The sequence below is a fragment of the Xiphophorus hellerii genome, chromosome 14, assembly GCF_003331165.1.
Source record: "Xiphophorus hellerii strain 12219 chromosome 14, Xiphophorus_hellerii-4.1, whole genome shotgun sequence".
Lineage (NCBI taxonomy): Eukaryota > Metazoa > Chordata > Actinopteri > Cyprinodontiformes > Poeciliidae > Xiphophorus > Xiphophorus hellerii.
The window spans coordinates 6499174-6519775 of record NC_045685.1 but is presented as its reverse complement, the minus strand read 5'-3'; the positions used below and the strand labels follow the sequence as shown (position 1 = coordinate 6519775).

At 41.9% G+C, this 20602-nt stretch overlaps 2 protein-coding genes across 7 annotated transcripts; both read left to right on the top strand.

Annotated features, from left to right (window-relative positions):
• Window positions 1–1089: 1089 nt before the first annotated feature.
• Window positions 1090–8611, top strand: LOC116732952 (FH1/FH2 domain-containing protein 1). The gene is made up of 9 exons (XM_032583568.1): window positions 1090–4195; window positions 5296–5436; window positions 5544–5726; window positions 6550–6669; window positions 6753–6914; window positions 7012–7262; window positions 7361–7592; window positions 7788–7896; window positions 8020–8611. Exons 1-9 carry the CDS (start codon window positions 3746–3748, stop codon window positions 8046–8048), a joined length of 1677 nt encoding a protein of 558 aa, XP_032439459.1. The 5' UTR covers window positions 1090–3745; the 3' UTR covers window positions 8049–8611.
• Window positions 8612–9044: 433 nt separating this feature from the next.
• Window positions 9045–19450, top strand: LOC116732750 (heterogeneous nuclear ribonucleoprotein C). Of its 6 annotated transcripts, none has more exons than XM_032583176.1 (9): window positions 9277–9406; window positions 13949–14019; window positions 14383–14654; window positions 16292–16388; window positions 16523–16570; window positions 16780–16949; window positions 17434–17547; window positions 17741–17892; window positions 18474–19450. In XM_032583176.1, the coding sequence occupies exons 2-9, from the start codon at window positions 14015–14017 to the stop codon at window positions 18558–18560; spliced, it is 945 nt and encodes a 314-aa protein (XP_032439067.1). In that variant the 5' UTR covers window positions 9277–9406; window positions 13949–14014; the 3' UTR covers window positions 18561–19450. The 6 variants fall into 6 exon arrangements, with proteins under 6 accessions (XP_032439066.1, XP_032439065.1, XP_032439064.1 ...); XM_032583177.1 differs by having other exon boundaries at window positions 9289–10027; XM_032583178.1 differs by having other exon boundaries at window positions 9292–9336.
• The last annotated feature ends 1152 nt before the right edge of the window (window positions 19451–20602 follow it).

Sequence of the window (20602 nt, the reverse complement as noted above, 5' to 3'; positions counted from 1 at the left end):
GAAATGTTTTTATTGTGAAATAATTCTTTGACTTCTTGAAATTTCTGCTGGTAACTTGAGATCTGTGAGATATTCTCCTTTATTATTCCAAATCATGAAGATATGTTGTCGTTTTTTTAAAAAGAGGGACACCATCTTTGTTTCTTCTTTAGCAGCAGTCTTTTAAAAAAAAATACTCGACATAGAAATGCGCAATAAAATGCGATTTGAACAGATACGGTACACACGCCAGATACTGAGATCATAGCCATTTTTGATCAACTTGTAATTGGTGTCATCTTGTTAGTGTTACCTTATAGATGTTACTTTAACAGGACGGTGGAAAAAAAGCACAATGGTATCCAAAAAGGAAAGTTCATGTATTTTATCCCCGCGCGTTGTCACGTAACATAGTTACGCTAACAATGTATTCTGTCATATAAAAATAAATTGCTATACTTTCTGCTGGATCAAAAAAAAATTTATTGTGGATAAAAAAACAAAGATACTATGACCAATTATAGGAAAAGAAAATAAAACATTTGAAACAGTTGGTTTAAAATTTATTGAAGGCCTGCTTGAAGTGCTCTGTTGGGAACTGATGCCACTGTTTTGCTCCCCTCGCTGTGGATTCAGTGTGTTTCTCACTCTGAAAAATGCGGTAGATAACTTTGATTAAATTGCAATTTAATCAAAGGGACAATGTATGTTTAGTGCATGCAGAAAGGAAATTGCTAAAAAAATTGTTTAACTTGTGTTGTGAGGGCCAGACGGAATCAATTTTTAATCACAGGGTTTATGAGTTTGCAGAGTGTTTTACATTATTGTGTATTGAGCATTATGTGAACTTTATGGGTGTGTTTAGGAAACTGTTAAAGGACCGACGCTTGAATTGAGAGCAATATTCAGAGAGCATGTGGATCTAATGGAATAAAGATTTTTCCATTTCACCTTCCCTCCTGCTCACTGTGAAGATGATGGAAATCAACCTTTGTGTGTTAAAAGATGCGTCTTTCAAATAGTCTTGGTTTAAGTTAAATAGTTGCTGGGGAAAAAAAATGTTGTGTTTTGATGCAAAAAACTTGAAATGTTGCGTTCCCTCCACCTTTGCTTTGGAAAACGTCTTAAAAGTGGTTCTGTGAACCCTTAAATCATCTTTCCCAAAGAAAGGCGCATACCTACTGGACATGGAATTGCAGGTCACTGCTGCCACATGCATTGAATACGTGCTGCGAGGCAATGTGGTACGCCGGTATGTCATTGTCTTTGAGGAAAATGAGACGTTTACTTGAAGCAAAACGGTGCACGGTTGAAGTGTTGAGTAGTGCGAGCTCGTCTCGACAGTCACTGTGGAGACGCGTAAAGTTTTCAAGACCACAATAATGGCGTCGTGTTAAAAAAGAAATGAGACCAGGCTTGAGTTTTACGAAACTACATTTAAACATTTTGGAAGAGCGTCCCGTTTCAAGCTGACCTTTCTCACGACGAAACCAAAGTTCAGTTTTTTTGACCCTGACATCTTAAAAACCCTCAAACATGCAGCAATTACATGTGATTTTTGTCTTGATCGTTATCTTGGCGCTGTTAAGAGTCGACCTACAGTCGGTTCAGTAGCCATGTAGGGACCCGCAATAGAGAGGAAGAGGGGGAGAAGGGGAAAGAGTAGCAAGCATTTATTTAAACAGCCACTACCCCACAGAGACACAGAACATCCTCGCATCCCGAAAATTGCTTTTTCCCACAGAAAACGTGTCCCTTTCTGTAAGGGCGCCGCATCGTCCCCGCAACTCAGCAGCTGCACTTATCGGGTCTGGTAGCTGGAGCCTAGCCAAAACAAGTCTGTCTGTTTATTTGTGAGTAAAAGCTGTCTTTGTGGAGGCTGAAGAAGTGAAACTTTAGACACTCCCAAGACAAGCAGCGAATATGTATATTTGGGAGCAGACTTTTAAAATGCCGTGTTGATAAATAAATGCCTAAACGGCATTAAGTCTTGCAAATGGAGCTCATTTTGACTGAATTCTCCCATGAGTCCTGCTGCCGCCAGCAGACAGCAGGGCTACTGAGTGAGATAAAGTGTAATTAGGGGAGACCTAATGGCCGAGGGAGGGATCCTCATTAAGGTTGCATGTGGACCATGCGAAAGACCCTTGGGGACAAACCAAATACTGTTTTAGAAACCCGTTCTAGACAGTCCAAAAGTCTTTTCACATTTTGCCTCACAAACTTTTAAGTATTTTATTGGTAATTAATGCGATAGACAAGCACTGAGAAGTTTCTTTGTGTCTACAAATAAAATCAGAAAATTGTGGCATCCTGTTGAATTCAGTCGCCTTGTGCAAATATTTTGCATAGCCACTGTTACATCGATAGAAACGCAGCCATAAGAGGTCACAAGCCAGTGATTCCTCGTACCAGTCCCACTTCTGGAAAATGCAGAGGGTTGCGTCAGGAAGGGAAATCCAACATACAACCTAAACCTGATCAAATACGTGACTCACAAACATCAATTCTGTACGGGATTGGTTGAGGCCGGGGTCAATAATGCCCTCCAGCGTCGGCATCGTTAGCATCTACTGCAGTGAGACTCCATCTGATAGGCAAAATATACTATTTATGTGAGATTATGACATGTGGAATGTAATACTCATAATATTATGCACACTGACGATGCATTTGAAGCCCTGTACTTCGATCTTTTGCACCTGTAACTAGCTTCCCCGTCGTGTTTTGCATGGTCTCACCTGACTAGAACTTGCTTGCAGTATCCTTCACCTGGCTTTCTTTCAAAACAAGTAACTAGTACTGATGTGACAATAGTGTTGTACTGCTTTGAAGAGAATATTTCCTGCATATTTGGAGCAATCCTGCCCATAAAAAGTTCACCGCCCTACTTAAAAAAGAACTTATGCAAGAACAATATGTCTTCATAAAACTGACAGAGGAAATTGCTTGAAAGCAAGATGTGCTCTTCTGTGTGTGTGTTAACTGAAGAGGACGGAAGTAACAGATCTAAAGAAGGAGATAAAGAGGCTTGTGTATACACCATGATACCAACACAAACAGGAGATTCGGCCTCGATAAGGAAATGAAGGAAAAGGGCGCAGCTCAAATAAACCATAACCGATGCGCCAGTGCATCCCTCGCCCTCGTCGCTCTCCAACCGAAATGCTCGCTGGACACACACGGGGAGATGAAAGTCAGAGGGCAGCTGCGGAGGCATTTCTGAAAGAGCAGCAGGGAAAGGCATTCCGTGAATGTTCTCATCAGAGTTGGAATCAGGACTTAAACACAGCCCATCAAGGCTCACAAGAATTCTCTGAGGTTGCAGAGCTCTGCTGCAAAAGAACAACAGCGGACGTTTAGGTCAGACGCTTCGCATCTGAGGGAACAAACGTGACACCCAAGGCAATTACAGGTTACGGTGGAGAGAGGATCGGCCAGAGGTGGCTCAGAAATTGGGACTCTGGGTGTGGGAGCTCTGCGCTCCTGTGGTGGACAAGTGAGGCAGAGCATCCACAGATGTTCAGATGGAGATTTAGTGTCTGTGAGGTGGAGGCTGACTGCGCAGTGAGAAGAGACAGTACAGGAAAAGCAAGGAGTTCTTTTTCTGTGAGGAATGAAGGGCACGGAAGACAAGGTCTGGTAGATCCTCAACGAGACTTTCGTTCATTTTCAGGATGAAGAAGAGGTATGCCTTTTGGAGTCAGCTGAGGAAAAAGTAACTTCTTTGAGTTTTTCATAACACGTTCGTTTCTTAGAGATACCAATGAAGGAATCGGATCAAATCAAAGACCTGACCTGGGATTTTGACCAATCCTGGGACTCGATCATTAAACCGGCCGCGTGCCTTTGCCTCAACACCTTGGATTTCTCTGACCTCTTCGATGAAGACGACAGTGAAGAGGACGAGCGGCTCCTTACATCACCACCAAGTCAACACCTGTCCGTGGCACCTCCCCCGCCACCTCTTCCACCACCTCTTCCTCCGCCTCCCGCTTTACCTTCACCATCTAAAGGTGCAGGGATTAAGAGCCACACCCTGAAGCTTCACTGGAGGGAGCTCCAGAACCTGACCCCGCTTCCCAGGATGACGCGGTTTGGGAAGCAGACTATATGGGCCGGGCTGGAGCCAGTGCAGTTGGACACGAACCGTCTGGAGTATTTGTTTGAGTCTAAGGCCACCAGCACCAGTTTTATGGTGGTTTCTGGGCGGCAGGTGAGAATGATAAAAACCCTTGAAACCAGGACTACTGTAATGGCTTCTGTCCGTTTCTAAGTGTTTCATGAAAAGACAAAATGGCAAAGGGTGTTACTGTCAACCAAGCGTAGCGATCTGCTTATGTCAGTCCCAACAGCTGATTTAGTAAGTCTCTATGTGTGTTGAGGGTTGGATGTAGCAATAGCTGAGTTTCCATTACAAATGTGCACAAAAACTTGTGGACGTTCCACTAATTTCAAAAATACACGATTTCGTGTTTCCATTAAAGCAGCAGTATGGAATGCTTACAAAAATGTGTTTCTTCCATATTTGTTGAAACTGTCACCATGTTTGGCAGTTTTATATGGTTTTTGAAGTCAGTTGATCAATAAAAATGGCTTGTAGTCACCGGCAGCTATTAAGTTTAGTGAAAATCCAGTCAAAATCAAAAAGCTGTCATGACAGTAATCTTTTAACCATTACTTTTTCAGTTAAATTCAGTGTAACTGGGTCATTCAATTTGTGGTAGGCGTATAAGTGAATGATTTTAAAATCAATGCAGCAAAATGGTGATGTTTGAAGATTCATCAGCAGGTACATTTTATCTCCAATGTTCAGATTTTGTGTGTTTTTTGTATTCTTTAAATTTAGGTCGAAACATTGTTGTTGTTGTTGTTTTGGGGGTTTTTTTAGTAAACATTAGTTCAAACATATGGAAGCCCATTCATTCCACTTTGATGAAAACAATAAATAAATTTGTATCTCACAGTTATGATTTAGGTATGTCATTATGAGATACCCTTTAGGTGAAAGTCATAATTATTAGGTCGTTTTTCAATCTTATGAGAACTTATAATGATGAGAAACGATCTCATTAAGAGATAGTCATAGTCATGTCATGCTTACTGGAGTCAAGTTGTTGTTTTTCTTAAATAGTGGCAGAAATTGGTATCCATACCCTTTGAAGGATTTATGTGATTTATAAAATGACGCAAGCATCCAAATATAGACCTAATTATAAATTATAAGGCATCGAAATCTATGTGTCGCAATCAAAAGGCAATCAAAGAAACATGATATCGCATCGTAACAGTGTGTTGCCTGTTTCTCTTCAACAGAAGCAGTCGTCTATTTCAGTGCTGGGCATGAAGCGCAGTAACATCATAACCATCGCCCTGAGCAGCCTGCCTCCGCCTCGCCTCCTTCCTCCTGCTATCTACAGCATGGACAGCAGCGTGCTGGACAGAGAGGACCTTCAGGTACACCGGCCCTGTGTATTTGACCTTTAAACTTTTGTTCTGACAGGGCGTTTACGTTGTTCTCTCCAGCACGAGTTTGAACTGTTTTCACATTTCCTCTATAACAGCGACTGGAAGCTCTGATCCCAACAGAGGAAGAGCTTTGCCTGATCAACGAAGCCAAGGCCCAGAACCCCCACGGTTCCCTGGCCCAGGCTGAACTGTGCCTGCTCACTCTGGGGGAAATACCTCACCTGAGTACGAGACTTCAGCTCTGGACCTTCGCTCTGGACTACGACTCCTTAGAGAAGGTAGACAGAAACAGCGGCACCTGTCGTGACTCTCACTTTGACTGATCTCAGAATGGTACGAAAATGTGGCTCTGCTGTTTCTTCCAACGTCCAAAGATTAAAAAAAAAAACACAGAACCTTCTGGCTCCTCTACAGTACCGTTAAAAACCATATATCCCGATTAAGTTATTTTCACATTTCACCCACAAAATTCAATGTATTTTAGATATGGACCAGCAAAAAAAACAAACAAAAAAACACACAATTTACAAAAAACAGTGACATAATCAAATTAAAATCCAGTAAAAGGACTACAAGTAACCTAATTGCTAAGTTAACACTCAACAACTAAAACAACAAGTTGTTGCTAACTGCAAATAGATCTCATATGTCACTGGAAATGCTTATGCTATGCCTTGTATCAAGGGCTGCTTTCTTTTTAGATTTTGTCTTAAAAAACAACTTGCTTCCAACAAGTTTCTAACTCTAAACTAACAAGAAACTAATTCGCTTGCCTGTTAGCAAGCTGCTAATGGCAGCTAGCAACATATTCCAGCAACATGTTCTGCTCACATGGTTTCTTCTGACCGGAACATCTTGCCGCACCATGTGTCGTTGTTGTGGGGAAAATCTTGTACAGAGCACAACTCCTAAAGCCAACCAGCACTGACCAAAACTCTTACCACATTTTTCGGTTGTGAAACTTTTTAAAAACTGACACACTAAGTCGTGTAAGTCTATATAAAATCCTTGACTGTAACAACTAATGAGTACTTCTGCCAGGCACAGTGAGCTTTCTAGTTCCCACAATGCCCTCTGTATGTGTGTCCGTCCATTTAATAGGAAATCGCTGAGCCTCTGTTCCACCTCAAGCTGGCCATGGAGCAGCTGGCCGCCAGCCAGACCTTCAGGTGCATCCTAGCGACCGTGTTAGCCATCGGTAACTTTCTCAACAGCTGTAAGGTGAGGGAGCGCAATTGTTAGTTTCATTTTTCATTTCTACTTAATTTCATTCATGCTTGACAAGAGATTTCATCTCCCCCAAGGCCCGTGGCTTTGAGCTGAGCTACCTTGGAAAGCTGTCCCAGGTGCGGGACACGCACACGCGCCAGCCTCTGCTGCACCACGTCTGCGTGCTCCTGCTGCAGCTCTACCCACAATCCTCTGACCTCTACTCTGACATCACCGCTGTCACTAAAGCCGGCAAGGTGCGCATCGTGGGAAATAACTACAAAAAGCCCCCGAAAAGGTTAATACTTAAACAAAGTCACATTTGGTGCTCAAAGGTTTCCCTCATCTCTGCAGTGTGACTACTCTCTAGTCCAGTCCAACTTTGCGCAGCTGGAGGCCATGTGCAAAGCATCATGGGAGCAGTTGAAGGTTCTGGAAAAGGCTGAGGAAAAGAGGAAAGGAGGAAAAGGGGATAAGCGGAAAGGTAAAGACGTGGAGATGTTCGCTCCAGAGGGTTCGCTTCGTCACAAACTGCCCAAGATCCTGAAAGAGTGCGAGGAGCGGCTGAAGGTCCTGAGAGCCGTCCACCGTCGGGTTGTCAACAGGCAAGCTGCACACGTTTACCACACACCGAACGTTGAACGTCTTCGCCCGTGATTTAGAACTTATCGTTTTTCCTGCCTTTTGTCTTTCCTTCTTCAAGGTTCCACTCGTTCCTCATGTTCCTGGGTTACTCCCGAGCCATGGTGCGAGACACCAGAGCGGAGGACTTCTGCAGGACCATCAGCAACTTCTCGCTGGAGTACCGGTCCACGAGGCAGGCCGTCCTCCTGCAGAGGGAGCGGGAGAGGGAGCGGCAGAAGATCGGAGGTGAAAGCCCGGGGCCCAGTACGCCTGTGGGTAGGAGGAAAGGTCATCTAACTCCAGCGTTACAGGTTGGTGTTTCAAACACTCCCAACCCAAACCATTAGACATATTTACCTGTTAAAGGGACAATTTGGCAGAAAGGGGAAAAAGGCAACATGTGGGTGCAGAGGGAAATTAACCCAGAGCCATGTGAAATATAGAATATTTGAACAGTACCTCTCTTCCACAAGATCTGAATAAAATACTTTTGATCCGCCATGCAGGAAAGCGACGAGCAAAGCCGCCTGGAGGAAGTGCTGAGAACGCCGGAGTCCGTTCCGAAGAGGGATGGAACTTTACCACGAAGCCGCCGACGGATGGCTGACATCAAAGGTATTTCACACTTTTTTTTACAATTTTTTTTTAACTCTTACTTTGATCAATTTTTCTGCTTAATTTAACATGAGTTTTACTATATGATTTGTTGACTTGAGTGCTCATTTGTTTCTATTTCAGATTCGTTTTCAAGAAAACTGAAGGCATGACCTTGCCGACGTTCCCTTTTAGTCACTGGAGAAAGTTATTTATGATGTTGCCATTACACTGAACTGTTGATCTCTTATGTTCCCATATTTTACCGCGTTTCAAGGCAGAGCTTTTGTGGAATACAAGGGAAGCTTTGCGTTGAGGATCAATTTTGTCATTTGCATGAGACAAACCATTGCTCTTGTTGTTTTTATAAATAGCTAAATTAAAGTTCGATTGGGGAAAAAAAAGTATCCTTATGAAGAAAAGCTGATGCTAATAGCTTAGATTTCAATCCGTTTTCGACTATCAAGCTAAAGCAACAGCTAAAGCCAGATGTTTACATAGACATATTTTTTTCTCACTGTTTGGTACTTAATGCAATAAAGTTTTTCTGTTTTCACTCAAAAATATCACCACCATTGTGTGACAGCAAGAAATGTGCATTTGTGTAATATTTTATTTTGCATTTAGCGGTCATAAATTGCTGTTGTTTGTAGTAAACTGATTTTTTTTTTTTTCAAATATGCATATTAATGTATGTGTGTTTAGAGAAAATAAATAAAATGAAGGAACAAAGGAACAATACTTGTGTTAAAGCTGAGCTTTAAAGCATAAATAAAAATTGAACATTAAAATGCCCTTCTGTATTCTAAATAATAACAAGCTAATATTTAAATTTCATAGTATTTAGCAACTGCAGTCACCTGTAAAGGATTTTTTAAAACCCCAATCAATTTTACGGTAGAAATGGGCAAATCTTATCCGCATACAGAATTTATATGCAATTGTCTTGAGTGGCCAGCAGTCTTCAAAAAGTATAAAAATCATAAATTCAAATTTTGTAACCATGGCCAAGTTTAATATTGTTATTTTGTGGAAACATAAATTATTTGTCAGTTTTTAAGAATCTAAAAATGGAGATGAATAATTACAAGAATGAATGCTCGATTTTTTCTAAGTCAAATTGACAAAAAAGTGCAGTCTTTAGCCTTCGTATTGAGTTTTAGTCTCCAATATTCCTGACGTTAATGGTCTTTTGTTTAGGTTTTTTGGCTTTAAACTCTCTCACGCCGTCATTTGCGTCGAGCGACAGCGGTTTGCCGAGATCTCTGTTGACTGACACGTCTGTCCAGTGTAGCAACCAATCGGTGACAGACTTTCCCAGAAGGGGGAAGTCGGGGGATCCAATCAGAAGCCAGGAATACAAACGGAGGGGGCGGGGCCTGCTCTGCTCACAGTGTGTGAGTCGACGCCATTTCGTGTCAGCCGGTTTCAAGGTGCTGCCTACATTCGGCGAGCAGAACAGTAAGCGGATAACCCATCTCCCGAGTAAAACAAGCTTTCAGTTGTTCTCATTTTTAGTATTAAGGTCCTGGTGAGTATTTTTAACGATAGATTTTTCGCGCTTTTTTCGTTTTTTTTTCTGAATTTTGAAGCGTCTTTGGGATTTTTTTTTTTTTTTTTTAAATGTTATTTTTTTTTTATTGCTATTTTTCCTGGCTGGTTTTCCCGAGACTGTGTTGACTGACTGGCTGGCTGGCTGGCAGGCTGGCTTGACTGTTATGGCGTACATTTTGTGACGGCAGTAGCAAACTAGTTCCCCTCGGTGTCTTTGCTCTGTTTTTCCTATTTTAAACCCCCATTTTTCAGGCATGTTGTGTTCTCTTGTCGTGTATCTGACTGTTGGCTCGTTTTCATGGAGAGAAATGTGGAGGATTGTTCCAGGATGATCTGTACTGTTTTTTTTTTTTAAACCGGCTTGCTCAATCTCTGGAATAAAAATATGTTTTTTATGTCGCTTTTTCATCAGCCAGCAAAAAAAAAAAAAAGAAAAAAGGTTTACATTTCTTGACATGGTGTTTTTCCCATTTTCTTTGTAGTGATTGCTGAGGCTTTATGTTTTCCTGCAGAGGAGTGATGTCATTTTTCAGGCATTTTTCAAGGACAACATTTGAACATTTTGCACAGTCAACAAGCTGGAGTTTTCTTTGCATAGGTGCCACATATTTTGTTCCTTTTTGGCAATATTGGTATATTTAATAAAGTTTTTTTTTTTTCCCCAAAAGGGAAAAAGTACTATTACAGGAGAAGGTTTTTTGTTTTTTACAGGAGAGGTGTTGAGGGGAGCTTGTGGAGTACAATTTTGATTGCCCAGTTTGTTTTTGAGCATATGACAATAAAGTTATTTCTATTTTGAGGTGTGCAGATGTTATGACCTGAGGGCTCACTGAGCTCCAACAGGGTCTAAATAGCTCTGATACGGCGATACTTTGCTGCGTATTTGCAAATTCAGTTTGCTTATCTGTGTGAGTGTGACCACAAACAAGGTGGTTTAGCAGGCAAATCAACACTTTAACAGTACTTCCCCCCCCCAAACGATTGCATTTTCTTTCGCTTTTTCATATTTACGTAAAGTTTCACCAGCAACAGAGGCACTCTCTGTGTTTGTTTTTCCTATATTTTCATTATAATTATCATCTGAGCGCTAAAGTGTTTGTTTTCTTAGTCCAAAACAATATGATTAGAGACAATGGATGGGGAAAAAAAATGAATGTATTAACTGGTTTGTAATTATTCCAATGGATTATATAAGTGGAATAACTATCATCCCTTGTCACAAATACATAAACATGAGTATTCCTCATATTAAGCTTGACATTATTAAAAAGATTCAAGAAGATTTCATCTACAGAACTAGACCCGTAACCGTACCGTATCCCTCTGATGGGAATTTGTACTCTATGGCTGCTCAAGCCATCGAGCGTGAGCCATGCTAACTGCGGCAGCTTTCACAGTTGAAGCACCAACACTATATTCATACATGCCACAGACACAGAAAACTGAGTTCTTATAAGGATGGCCAAGTTTCAGACAATAAAATAATATAAGGCAGTTAAATATTCTTTTCTTTTTTTTAAATTACTGGCCATACCTTCCATTTATTGTGTAATTTGGTCATTTTAGAGCTCAAATATGGGCCATAGATGAAAGATGAATGTAATGATGCCACATAACAATATTCCTCATGTTGATATAATTTCACTATACCACATATATTGGTATATTGCGGGTTTTTAGGCAACGTTCTGTAAAGTTATCACCAGTGATAGGTTGCCTGTAGTAGAAGATCCTTCGAAAGCCACACAGACCCCCCAGTTTACAACCATGTATTAAGAGTTTTATCAGCCTCTGATCAGATGGCACTCATCAGTTTGGCAATGGCGAAGATTTGTTTCCAGAGGTCGTTATTTCAGGGTCAACTGATTCAGCCGGCAGCGTTACTGTAGCTTAGCAACAAAGCAGCTTAGTTGTCTCTTGACCAATAATTAGAGATGAACCGATCCGACATTAATATCTTAATCGAGCCCAATATTGAAAGAAAAAATTGAGTATTAGAGGCAATGCGCCTGATCCATAAGGGCAAATCTATTCAGTCTAATTTCTAGGCTTTGTACTTTGAGCAATGTTTACTAAATCTAAGATTTTTGTATCGGTATCGTAAGTGATCAGTACTACAGTGCTGTACCCTAGTGTTTGACTATAACAGTTTGGATTCAATTATTCTTAAGCTGTACTCCCTTTTCTTTGAGACAAGCATTACAGAAAAACTGACCAAACAATTCATTTAGCAAACTATCCGAGCAATGACTGACTGTCTGGATCAGTCCAAACCAAGACTGAGCTACTCCATAAACCCCATAAACTTATGGGTTTGGAAAATAAACCCCTAAAGGAAAGTGGATGTGTCTAAATCCTGCAGATCCCTCCTTGAACCCCAACACTCCTGTCAGAATGAGAAACACCACAGCTGCTGGTCGCTCTGTCGGGTTGCCAGCTTACAGAGACGTGCCGGCCAAATCGTGCCGGGCGAGAGCACAGCATTAAGCTTTGGACAGACAGTCTGCTGCTAGCATGTAATCCCTCTGCTGCTGCTGCTGCTACTTCTGGGTTACCCTGAGGCCCAGCTGGCTGCACTTCTTGCTTTTGACAAGTGATATCTGCCTCTTGCTACATGAAATAAAGTTTCTGTCAGCAGAAAAATGCAACGTCATCACACACCTGCTAATTCAGTCAAATAATGATTAAATCTACAATGACAACAGGATTATAGCATAGAGCATAGAATGGCTCTGGATGTTGTGGGGGTGGGGTTTATTTTGTTTTACTGCTGCCTCCATCTGTTTCATAATTACAATGCGCACCCCCGCCCCACCGCAGTCTTACATAACTTTGTGACAACAAACCCAAAGCTCTTTACTCTTATTAAAGCCGAGGCTTCAGTGAAGCGCTGCGGAGTCTGGAGCAGAAAAGAGAAGTCTCAGAACTATGCAGCTCTTTCATGCAAACAGAAGCACGACAGTATGAGGCTGCATTATTTATTCAGCACAAACCTCAACAGGCTTGAATATATATATATATATATATATATATATATATATATATATATATATATATATATATTTATTTTTTTGTTTAGGGTTGAGGGCAACTATCTTTGAATAATGGTTGTATTTTTATCATCCTTCCTTCAGAAATGCCAGATGTAAGGAGTGAATAACTTTGACCAATCAAAAAACATATAAACCTGCTTTCATTCATCTCTGTATTCATTCTGAGATGAACTTGCAAATAGGAGGACTCTAATTTTACTCTTAATTAGCAATTCACAGATGTAAAAAAAATTGGGCCAATATTGTTTCTTTAATGGCCAATAACTGACATTTATTCTATACGTTTTTTTCCCAATCCTTTTGACACCATGAAAATGCATACACCACTCACACTGCTTGACTACTTTAGTTAAATGCCCCACAGTTCTGCAGTTAGTCAGTATCATTGTCACATTGCCGCACAAATACCACATGGCCAGTGTTCTGCTTTCCGCCCTCGTGAAACATATAGTACACGACGGGGGACACAAATGCCAACAATTTGGAAATAAACATTGATTATTGAAGTCGGTTCAGTTTTACTCATGGGACCAATACGTTAAAAATCGTACGATACGAGGGGTGCACCGGTTGCAGGTTTCTGGAAGATTACCGATCTTTAAAAAAAAAGGCTAACCTGACTATTCCGATTTTGGCCAATACCGTTTTTTTGTCGAAAAGTTGATAAATATAGCAACGAAGTCGCTAAGTTGGCAACAGTAGAGTGGCTATCATTAACCATGCATGAGTAAACGTGACCTGGTGGGCGGGTCTATCAGTCTGTCCTCTCATATGGCAGAGCAAAAGGCAACAGTGTCTGGTTTTCAGACCTTTGCAGAGGTAAATGCAGTCGATGGATGAGATTGGTTTCACGTTTAAGTATCGTCCGATCACCAATTCATCGGAGCACCACTGTTTACACCGATGTTGATGCAGAATACATCGTGCATCCCTACGATATATTTACATCGGGTGACTTCTTAAGGTAGTCAGTTGGACTGACAGGCCTACGTGATGTTGGGTACACACCAAATGTCTATAATAATGTCGACTATTGATGACTGTATTGTTTGCAAGCAATCCACATTTTCCCCTTGCACTTCCCTCCTTCTCCACCAACGCAATGTTTGTGATGATGCTAAAGATTTAGTCTGTATTCTAAAAATCCCTATGAAATACATTCGTTTTAATCTGACAAAATATGGAAAACTTAAAGCAGCAAAATCACTTTTGTGCTGTAAAAAGTCAAACCCTATGGTGTTGTGTTTTTACAAGCACTTTTAGTGGTTTTCAAAATAAACTTCAACAAATATTCATAGCACGAATGTATAATTTTGCACCCATTAAGTATTTATTAGTAGTTAGGCTTACAAATTCTAATTAATTTGTTATTTAACTCACAGTTTTCTTTGATTTAGCCAAAGACATTAGAAAATGTAGTGGATATTTCCCTTCAGTCACTGACTCCTTCTCTCACGGGTCCTCAGGACTCTCTTCTCTCCAACAGACAGAAAGGCAGGCAGGCAGCCCTCCACCGAGCCGATAAAGACACAATGGAGTGAGTGTTGCTTTCAGACCCGACCCTCTTCTGCTGTCCATTTCACAGATCCCTGCTTTTATTATGGTAGAGCATCTTGCACACCGTTTGGGGTGTAAGAATATGCTTCCCGTGTGGGAGCCGTCTAATTTTTGCGGGAAACACTTTAGAATTGTTGAGCATATATTTTACACACTGAAACTTTATGGCCAAGTTTTAAACTAGTATCAGGAACTTGATGTTTAGCAGCTAGCTGTTAGCTCAACTTGATTTTCAAATTTTATTTAGCTCACCAGAAGAGAGAGACCTTGTACCCTCAGCGGTTCTACTATCCAAATGACAGATTTGATCAACAAATATCTGCTTTTTATCTGCCTCTCCCAGCTGGTCGTCGTCCTCCACCTCCAGCTCCATGGCGAGCAGCAACGTGACCAACAAAAACGACCCCCACTCCCTGAACTCCCGAGTCTTCATCGGCAACCTCAACACCTTGCTGGTCACCAAGGCCGACATGGAGGCCATCTTCTCCAAGTATGGCAAGATCGTCGGCTGCTCCATCCACAAGGGTTACGCCTTCGTGCAGTACTCCAACGAGAGGAACGCCAGGGCCGCCGTGTCTGGGGAGGATGGCCGGATGATCGTCGGGCAGGTGTTAGGTAAGGGTAATTGACCATCAACTCTAGCTGGCGAGGGTTGGCATCCTCCATGTTTTAGATGTATCCCTGCTCTAGAACCCCTAAATCAGTTGCTCCACAATTTTTCATTAATCTCTGTGGAGACCTGATAATTTTCTATCCATCTTATCCAGGTGCATTAAACTTATAAAAGACAGAAAACATGCAAGACAACAACCTCTGACTGACTTTGAACAACACCTACCCTGAGGGGTTTCCCCAAAGGCTGCTTAATTTATTGTACAAAACAGCTGAAATGCTTAAATCATAAGAAACCAAATCCAATTTTAACCAGATAGATGGAGCTTAGATGTTCTCCCAGTGAATATGTGGCTGGGTACTCCCTTATATTAGGTCAATTGGTTAATCTAAATTGCCCTTAGGTATGAGCGTGTGCATGTACTGTCCTTTGACAGACTGACCACCTGTCCAGCGTGACCTGGTGCCTTGCCCAGTGACCTATTAGGCCATTACCGCCTATTCTACTTCTAACATTGACACGAACACATAGCACAGAGGACGTCAGTGACAGTTTTAAACAAGGACAATGTGACTCACTACCTAAGACTTGCAGATGCACATCTTAGGTTTAGTTGCCAGAGGCATGTACGAGCAAATAGCAATTTTTCAGTTATTTTTGTCTTGTGCCACGGGCTAATCACTATTAGGAAAATATATCTGTACGTTGTAGCTGGCTAATTTAGCTGAAATAGCCGTTTGCCTCGCAGAGTCCTATTTGGTGCTAAGTTTAAAAGATTATTTCTCAATTTTTCAGGAATCTTGGTTGTATTTCATTATCCGCTGCTCCAGTCCTAGTAGACTGAGTGTGAACTGGATTTTTCTACGGCAAAAGAAAAGATTAATAGCATCTAAATTTGACTCGTGAAATCCTTATTCCATAGCTGTAAAATCCCAAATCAGGATTCTTCATTTTTTTCCAAAGTGCCAAGGGAAGCACTCATCAAATGCCTACTACCAGAACTTGACTCTGAGTCGTGAGTATCTTGCCTATTAATTTATTTATTGAAGGGGAGGAAATCAAAGCGAAGATTAGTCTTTTTAAGATTTGGCCTAAATGGCGTGAGCTGTAACGCCTGTCTGGTCCATCATTGACATTATGACACTTTGTAGATTGCAAAGGCAAAAACAATCACCATTATAGTGCTGAAAGTGCTGGTGTCACAATTAATATTAGTAATGTTAATGCCTAATTTTGTGACAAACTGTACTTCCTTTAGTATTCTGTAAAATCGAAGAGCCCAGAAAAAGATAGGATGCATCCAAGAACTTAGGTCTTTTATGTTTTATCCCAGTTTAAATTATGGTCAAGCGTCTTCAGAACATCTAGAACTCGTCTAATATTTAACAGGTTCTTTTAGTTAAAGGATATCGTGTTGCTTAGAAAAAGATCCAGTGACAGAATTATTGCTCTTTTTTTTCTGTTTGGTGCAACAGCCGTTTCACTCTGCTGCCCCCTAGTGCTGAATGTTAAGCATTAAAAGAAAGCTTCTTATGGTATTTTTCAAGAAGATTAAAATAGAAGTTAGTGATATTGTTATACAGTTGTGATCAAACTTGAATTTTAAAAAAGAAAAAGAAAAAAACACTCTTTCTTCTAGACGTCAGTGTTCTCCTTCCTGCAGACATTAACCTGGCAGGTGAGCCGAAGCCTCGCCGATCGAAGACGGCGAAACGATCAGCAGGAGACATGTACAGGTGCGGATTCCTGCTGCTCAGTTTCCCTTATGACAACATAGCAATATATGATTACATTTGAAATGTTTGATTTAATTGGTATGACTTCTGCTATAAGGTATAATTGTGTTTCTGTGCCGTTTTCTTCCCTGCAGTTCATCTTTTGATTTGGATTATGATTTCCAAAGAGATTACTACGACAGGTAGCGTGTTTATTTTTATTGTCGAGGATTCAATGTTAACATTCATATCGTTACACTGTCTTCAACCATTTACTGTCCAAATATAGCACATGCCATTTCTTCCTTTTCTCCATCCTCACCCTAAACTTAACAAACTACCGTTTAATTCGTTGAATGAGAATGTTGAAGCTTATTTGATGGCATGTAACATCATCTTCCACGGCCTTCAGAGTGTACCCGTACCAGTCTCGGGTGCCTCCTCCCGCCCCACCTCCTCTGTCACGTGCCGCGGTCCCCTCGAAGCGCCCCAGGGTGAGTCTGAGCAGCGGGGGAAGCCGACGGAGCAAGGCCGCCTTCTCCTCAACCTCCGCCAAGAGCAGCCAGAGGATCTCCCGCACAAGTAGGTCCCAACGGATTCCACGAAGTGGTCAGAATTTCTACCCGTCTCCACTGCAATAAGCAAGTGGAACTCCATAAGATTGAAGAGAGACGGGAGCAGCCTGGTTCTCCAAATGAGTCTGATTTTCTGACCATCAGTAGAAAAGCTTGGTGGTGTATGGTAATGCAGTGCCAAAGTAGACTTTGGCCAATGCCTCGTGACTACAACTGCAGAAATCATTTTTCCTTTGACCGTGATGAACCTTTACCAACATTTGATTGCTAACCTTAAATGTTGATTGTTTGGAAACCTGAAATCCTGCCGCACATTTCTCAAAAAGTGTCCAAAACCCCAACGAGAGCCTAATATTTCCTCAAATGCCGAACTGAACTTGGGGTTTTACCGGTCAGCAATTGCCTTAAATGCCCCAAGATTGTACAGGACAGTCATTTTGGGAGACTTTAATGTGTATCCACACACATACCGACTGTTGTTTGTCCCACAGTGAGGACGGACGATTTACAGACCATCAAGAGAGAGCTGACACAGATTAAGCACAAGGTGGACTACCTGCTGGACAGCTTGGAGCACATGGAGAAGGACCACAGTAAGAAGTCGGGTAGGCCTGCAGATTCATATGTTACTGATGAACTAACTGCATCAATCTTCCCAGAAATGTCATTTGTTTGACGTAAATACATAAGGTGTAGAGCACCTTGTTAGCGCATAAATATTTCAAATTCATAAATCTCTTTATTTAATTTTTATGTTTTCTAATTGGTTGGATCCATTTTCCTCTCCTTTTCACACAGAGATTAAAAGCTCCAAGCCAGAACCTGGCGAGGTGTCTCCGCTCCACTCGTCTACTTCCAGCAAGAAGGAGGGTAGCCTGAAGAGAGCCAGAGGGAGCCAGGAGATGAACGACTCGGAGGAGGACGGAGACCTGCTGGAGGATGAGGACGAGGTGAACCCAATTTCTGTAGCTCCGTTTTCCTTTAAAAACCCTCCCGCGGTCTCAGCGCGACGCTCTGAAGGAGTGCCGCCCGAAACCCATCCATCCATCCATCCATTTTCCTACACCCTTGTCCCTAGTGGGTGCCTATCTCCAGCTAACGTTCTGGGCGAGAGGCGGGGTCACCCTGGACAGGTTGCCAGTCTGTCGCAGGACAACACAGAGACAAACAGGACAAACAACCATGCACACACACACCTAGGGAGAATCCAGAGAGAACCCACGCATGCACAGGGAGAACATGCAAACTCCATGCAGAAATACCCCGGGCCAGGAATCGAACCCAGGACCTTCTTGCTGCGAGGCAACAGCTCTACCAACTGCGCCACTGTGCAGCCCCTGCCCCGAAACCAACCAAACAAAAACTTTGTAATAACGTGAGGTCCGCAGCGCCCGGACGGGTAAAAAGCTCGTGGGGATCCACGTGACTCCGTCTATTAAGACCACGGGATGGTTTTAATCACCCAGTTCTCTTCTTCTTCTCCTCTGTTGTGTTGAATTCAATTTTTTTTTTTTTCTGCTTCTCTTCGCAGGTGAAAAGCAGAGGGCGAGACGAGGACGACGGCGAGCAGGAGGAAGGGGAGGACGACGGCGACAGCACCAACGGAGACGAGTCCTGAACGGGTCACGGAGAGAACAACACCAACCCGTGCAAAACAAGTCGCGTGTTCAACTTTCTCCACACCACAGTGATCTGCTCGTTTCTGCTGAAGTGATAGAATTTTTTTTACACGGCTTTGACTTCCCACAGATTAGAAGTGAATTCCTCTTTCTCTTTCTTTCTTTTCTTTTTGTTATGTTTCATGTGTTTCCTCTGAATGGCCCTCTGCTGCTAGTAGACAAGTGTGGTTTTCCAACATTTGGTGAAAATCAAAGTTGGGCAGATGAGAAATGTAAATTATTTCATGTTTGGGAATTGAGCTGCGTGTTTTGCCAGAAATGTCTAAGTTTTTAGGGTCATGGTCATAAAACAACACTTCCTCACTGACCCATCTACCAGCATCATGGCGTTCTGTGCAACTTCTTCATCCCTGAGCGATAGTAAGATTTACTGTACAACAAGAACTGCTCACCGGTTTTCTCAAACGTTTTTCTTCACCTAAAATATCTCTGTTTCCTCGCATGTGTTCTGTTTTGTTAGTTGATTATTTAAATGCCTTTTTTTTCACTGTTGACTTGGAACAAAATGATATAAAATTGCTGCGACCATATTTCTAAATCCGTCAAAAAAGAAAAACCTGCTAATCCTGCTGCAATGCTGCATCCCAACCAGCAGGTGGCAGCCTGCACCAACTACAAGATCACAATGACCTGTTTGTGTTCCTCAGACAATCACTCCTCATTTTTGCTCCTAAGATAAAAACGTGATCGCCCACATAGTCCACCCTTCCTCCCTAGACAAATTCTGTTGTTTTAAAATGTCTTTTAACCAGAACTGACCTCGGTCCAACTCTGTCGACTTCCATATTCCTTCTTGACGTCACAGGCAAATAAACATGTTGAAGTTTTATCCTGTTCTGATTTGTTTTCGTTGTGTCCTGTTGTTAAAATGTTGGCTAAAATGCTTCATTTCTGTGAGAAACACGGTTATGCAACAGAATGTGAGCGTAAACAGCAGGGACGTCCCGATGCGATCCCAGGAATCGCCTCAGGGTTCAATCACAGCGTCTTTAAAAGATCGCCGTGAGGATGCATTCCTGCTTGGTCCACTTTAATCAAAATCCATTTTCTTCGCCTCGCTTCGTTTGGGGAGATGTGAACGTGCAATTGAAGTCTGGTCCGCCTAAAAACAAATCTAGGTTTTGGTTCAGTTGAAGTGAACTCTGGTGCAGTTAGAACGCTTATACATGAATGCAGCCACGCAGGAGACCATTCCAAAAGCAGTAAGCGGACTACAACATAGGGCATTCTGGGTAAATGTAGCCTAAACAAACTCACAAGTCTAGCGCTAGCAGATTAACTAGCTTGTAGTCTTTTGCCAGAGACAAAAAAAAATCCGACAACTGCTTAAATCTGATGCTACTCCACTTTTGTTTAGCGTTTGTGAAGAAGGAATTTGCTCTCATGTCTTCTTCAGAGGTTTTCATGTTATTTCCTTCAGTACTTCTTATTGTAGCGCCACCACAGGCGAGAGGGTGACAGAACAGCTTGCTCAAAGGGTTTGGTTCGTTTGAGACAGTGAAGTGTGAAAGCGAGCTGCTCAGAACCGTAGATAAGCATAGGAATGTAGATATACTGGTAAACTGAGAACTTTTTTTTTTTTTTTTGCCTTTTTGCTGGTGTCATGTTACTTATTCTGCATCATGCTCAGGATTTCCCAGGAAGCCAAACTGCATAGGAGAGCAGTGAGTGCACAGAGCAACTGAAACACTGGTTTTCAACGTTTGACATGCAAAAGAAAATGGTAAGTTTATGAAGTTCAAGTAACTTTTCCATAAGTTTTATCTGTCAGCGATTAAATGGAACTTAACCAAAATATGTTACGAGCCAAATTTCCAGAGTGGGAGGCATGCTAGCGCTATCTTAGCATGCCAGCACTTTGTTAGCATGCTAGCTCCATGTTAAGAGTGCCACATTTACGTAATCAATCCGCAAAATGTGAGAGTATGAAAAATGGTGACGATGTGTTTTGACTAAGACTGTTTAGAAATGCATCATGACC

Excerpts from the sequence above, each read along its gene's own strand:
- LOC116732952 (XM_032583568.1), top strand. The coding sequence starts at position 3,746 with ATGAAGGAATCGGATCAAATCAAAGACCTGACCTGGGATTTTGACCAA. Across the intron at positions 5,727-6,549 it reads ACTACGACTCCTTAGAGAAG|GAAATCGCTGAGCCTCTGTT; the intron begins GTAGACAGAAAC and ends TCCATTTAATAG. Across the intron at positions 7,263-7,360 it reads CACCGTCGGGTTGTCAACAG|GTTCCACTCGTTCCTCATGT; the intron begins GCAAGCTGCACA and ends TCCTTCTTCAAG.
- LOC116732750 (XM_032583173.1), top strand. The coding sequence starts at position 9,060 with ATGGTCTTTTGTTTAGGTTTTTTGGCTTTAAACTCTCTCACGCCGTCA. Across the intron at positions 9,407-14,382 it reads TTTTTAGTATTAAGGTCCTG|CTGGTCGTCGTCCTCCACCT; the intron begins GTGAGTATTTTT and ends TGCCTCTCCCAG. Across the intron at positions 16,950-17,433 it reads CCAGAGGATCTCCCGCACAA|TGAGGACGGACGATTTACAG; the intron begins GTAGGTCCCAAC and ends TTTGTCCCACAG.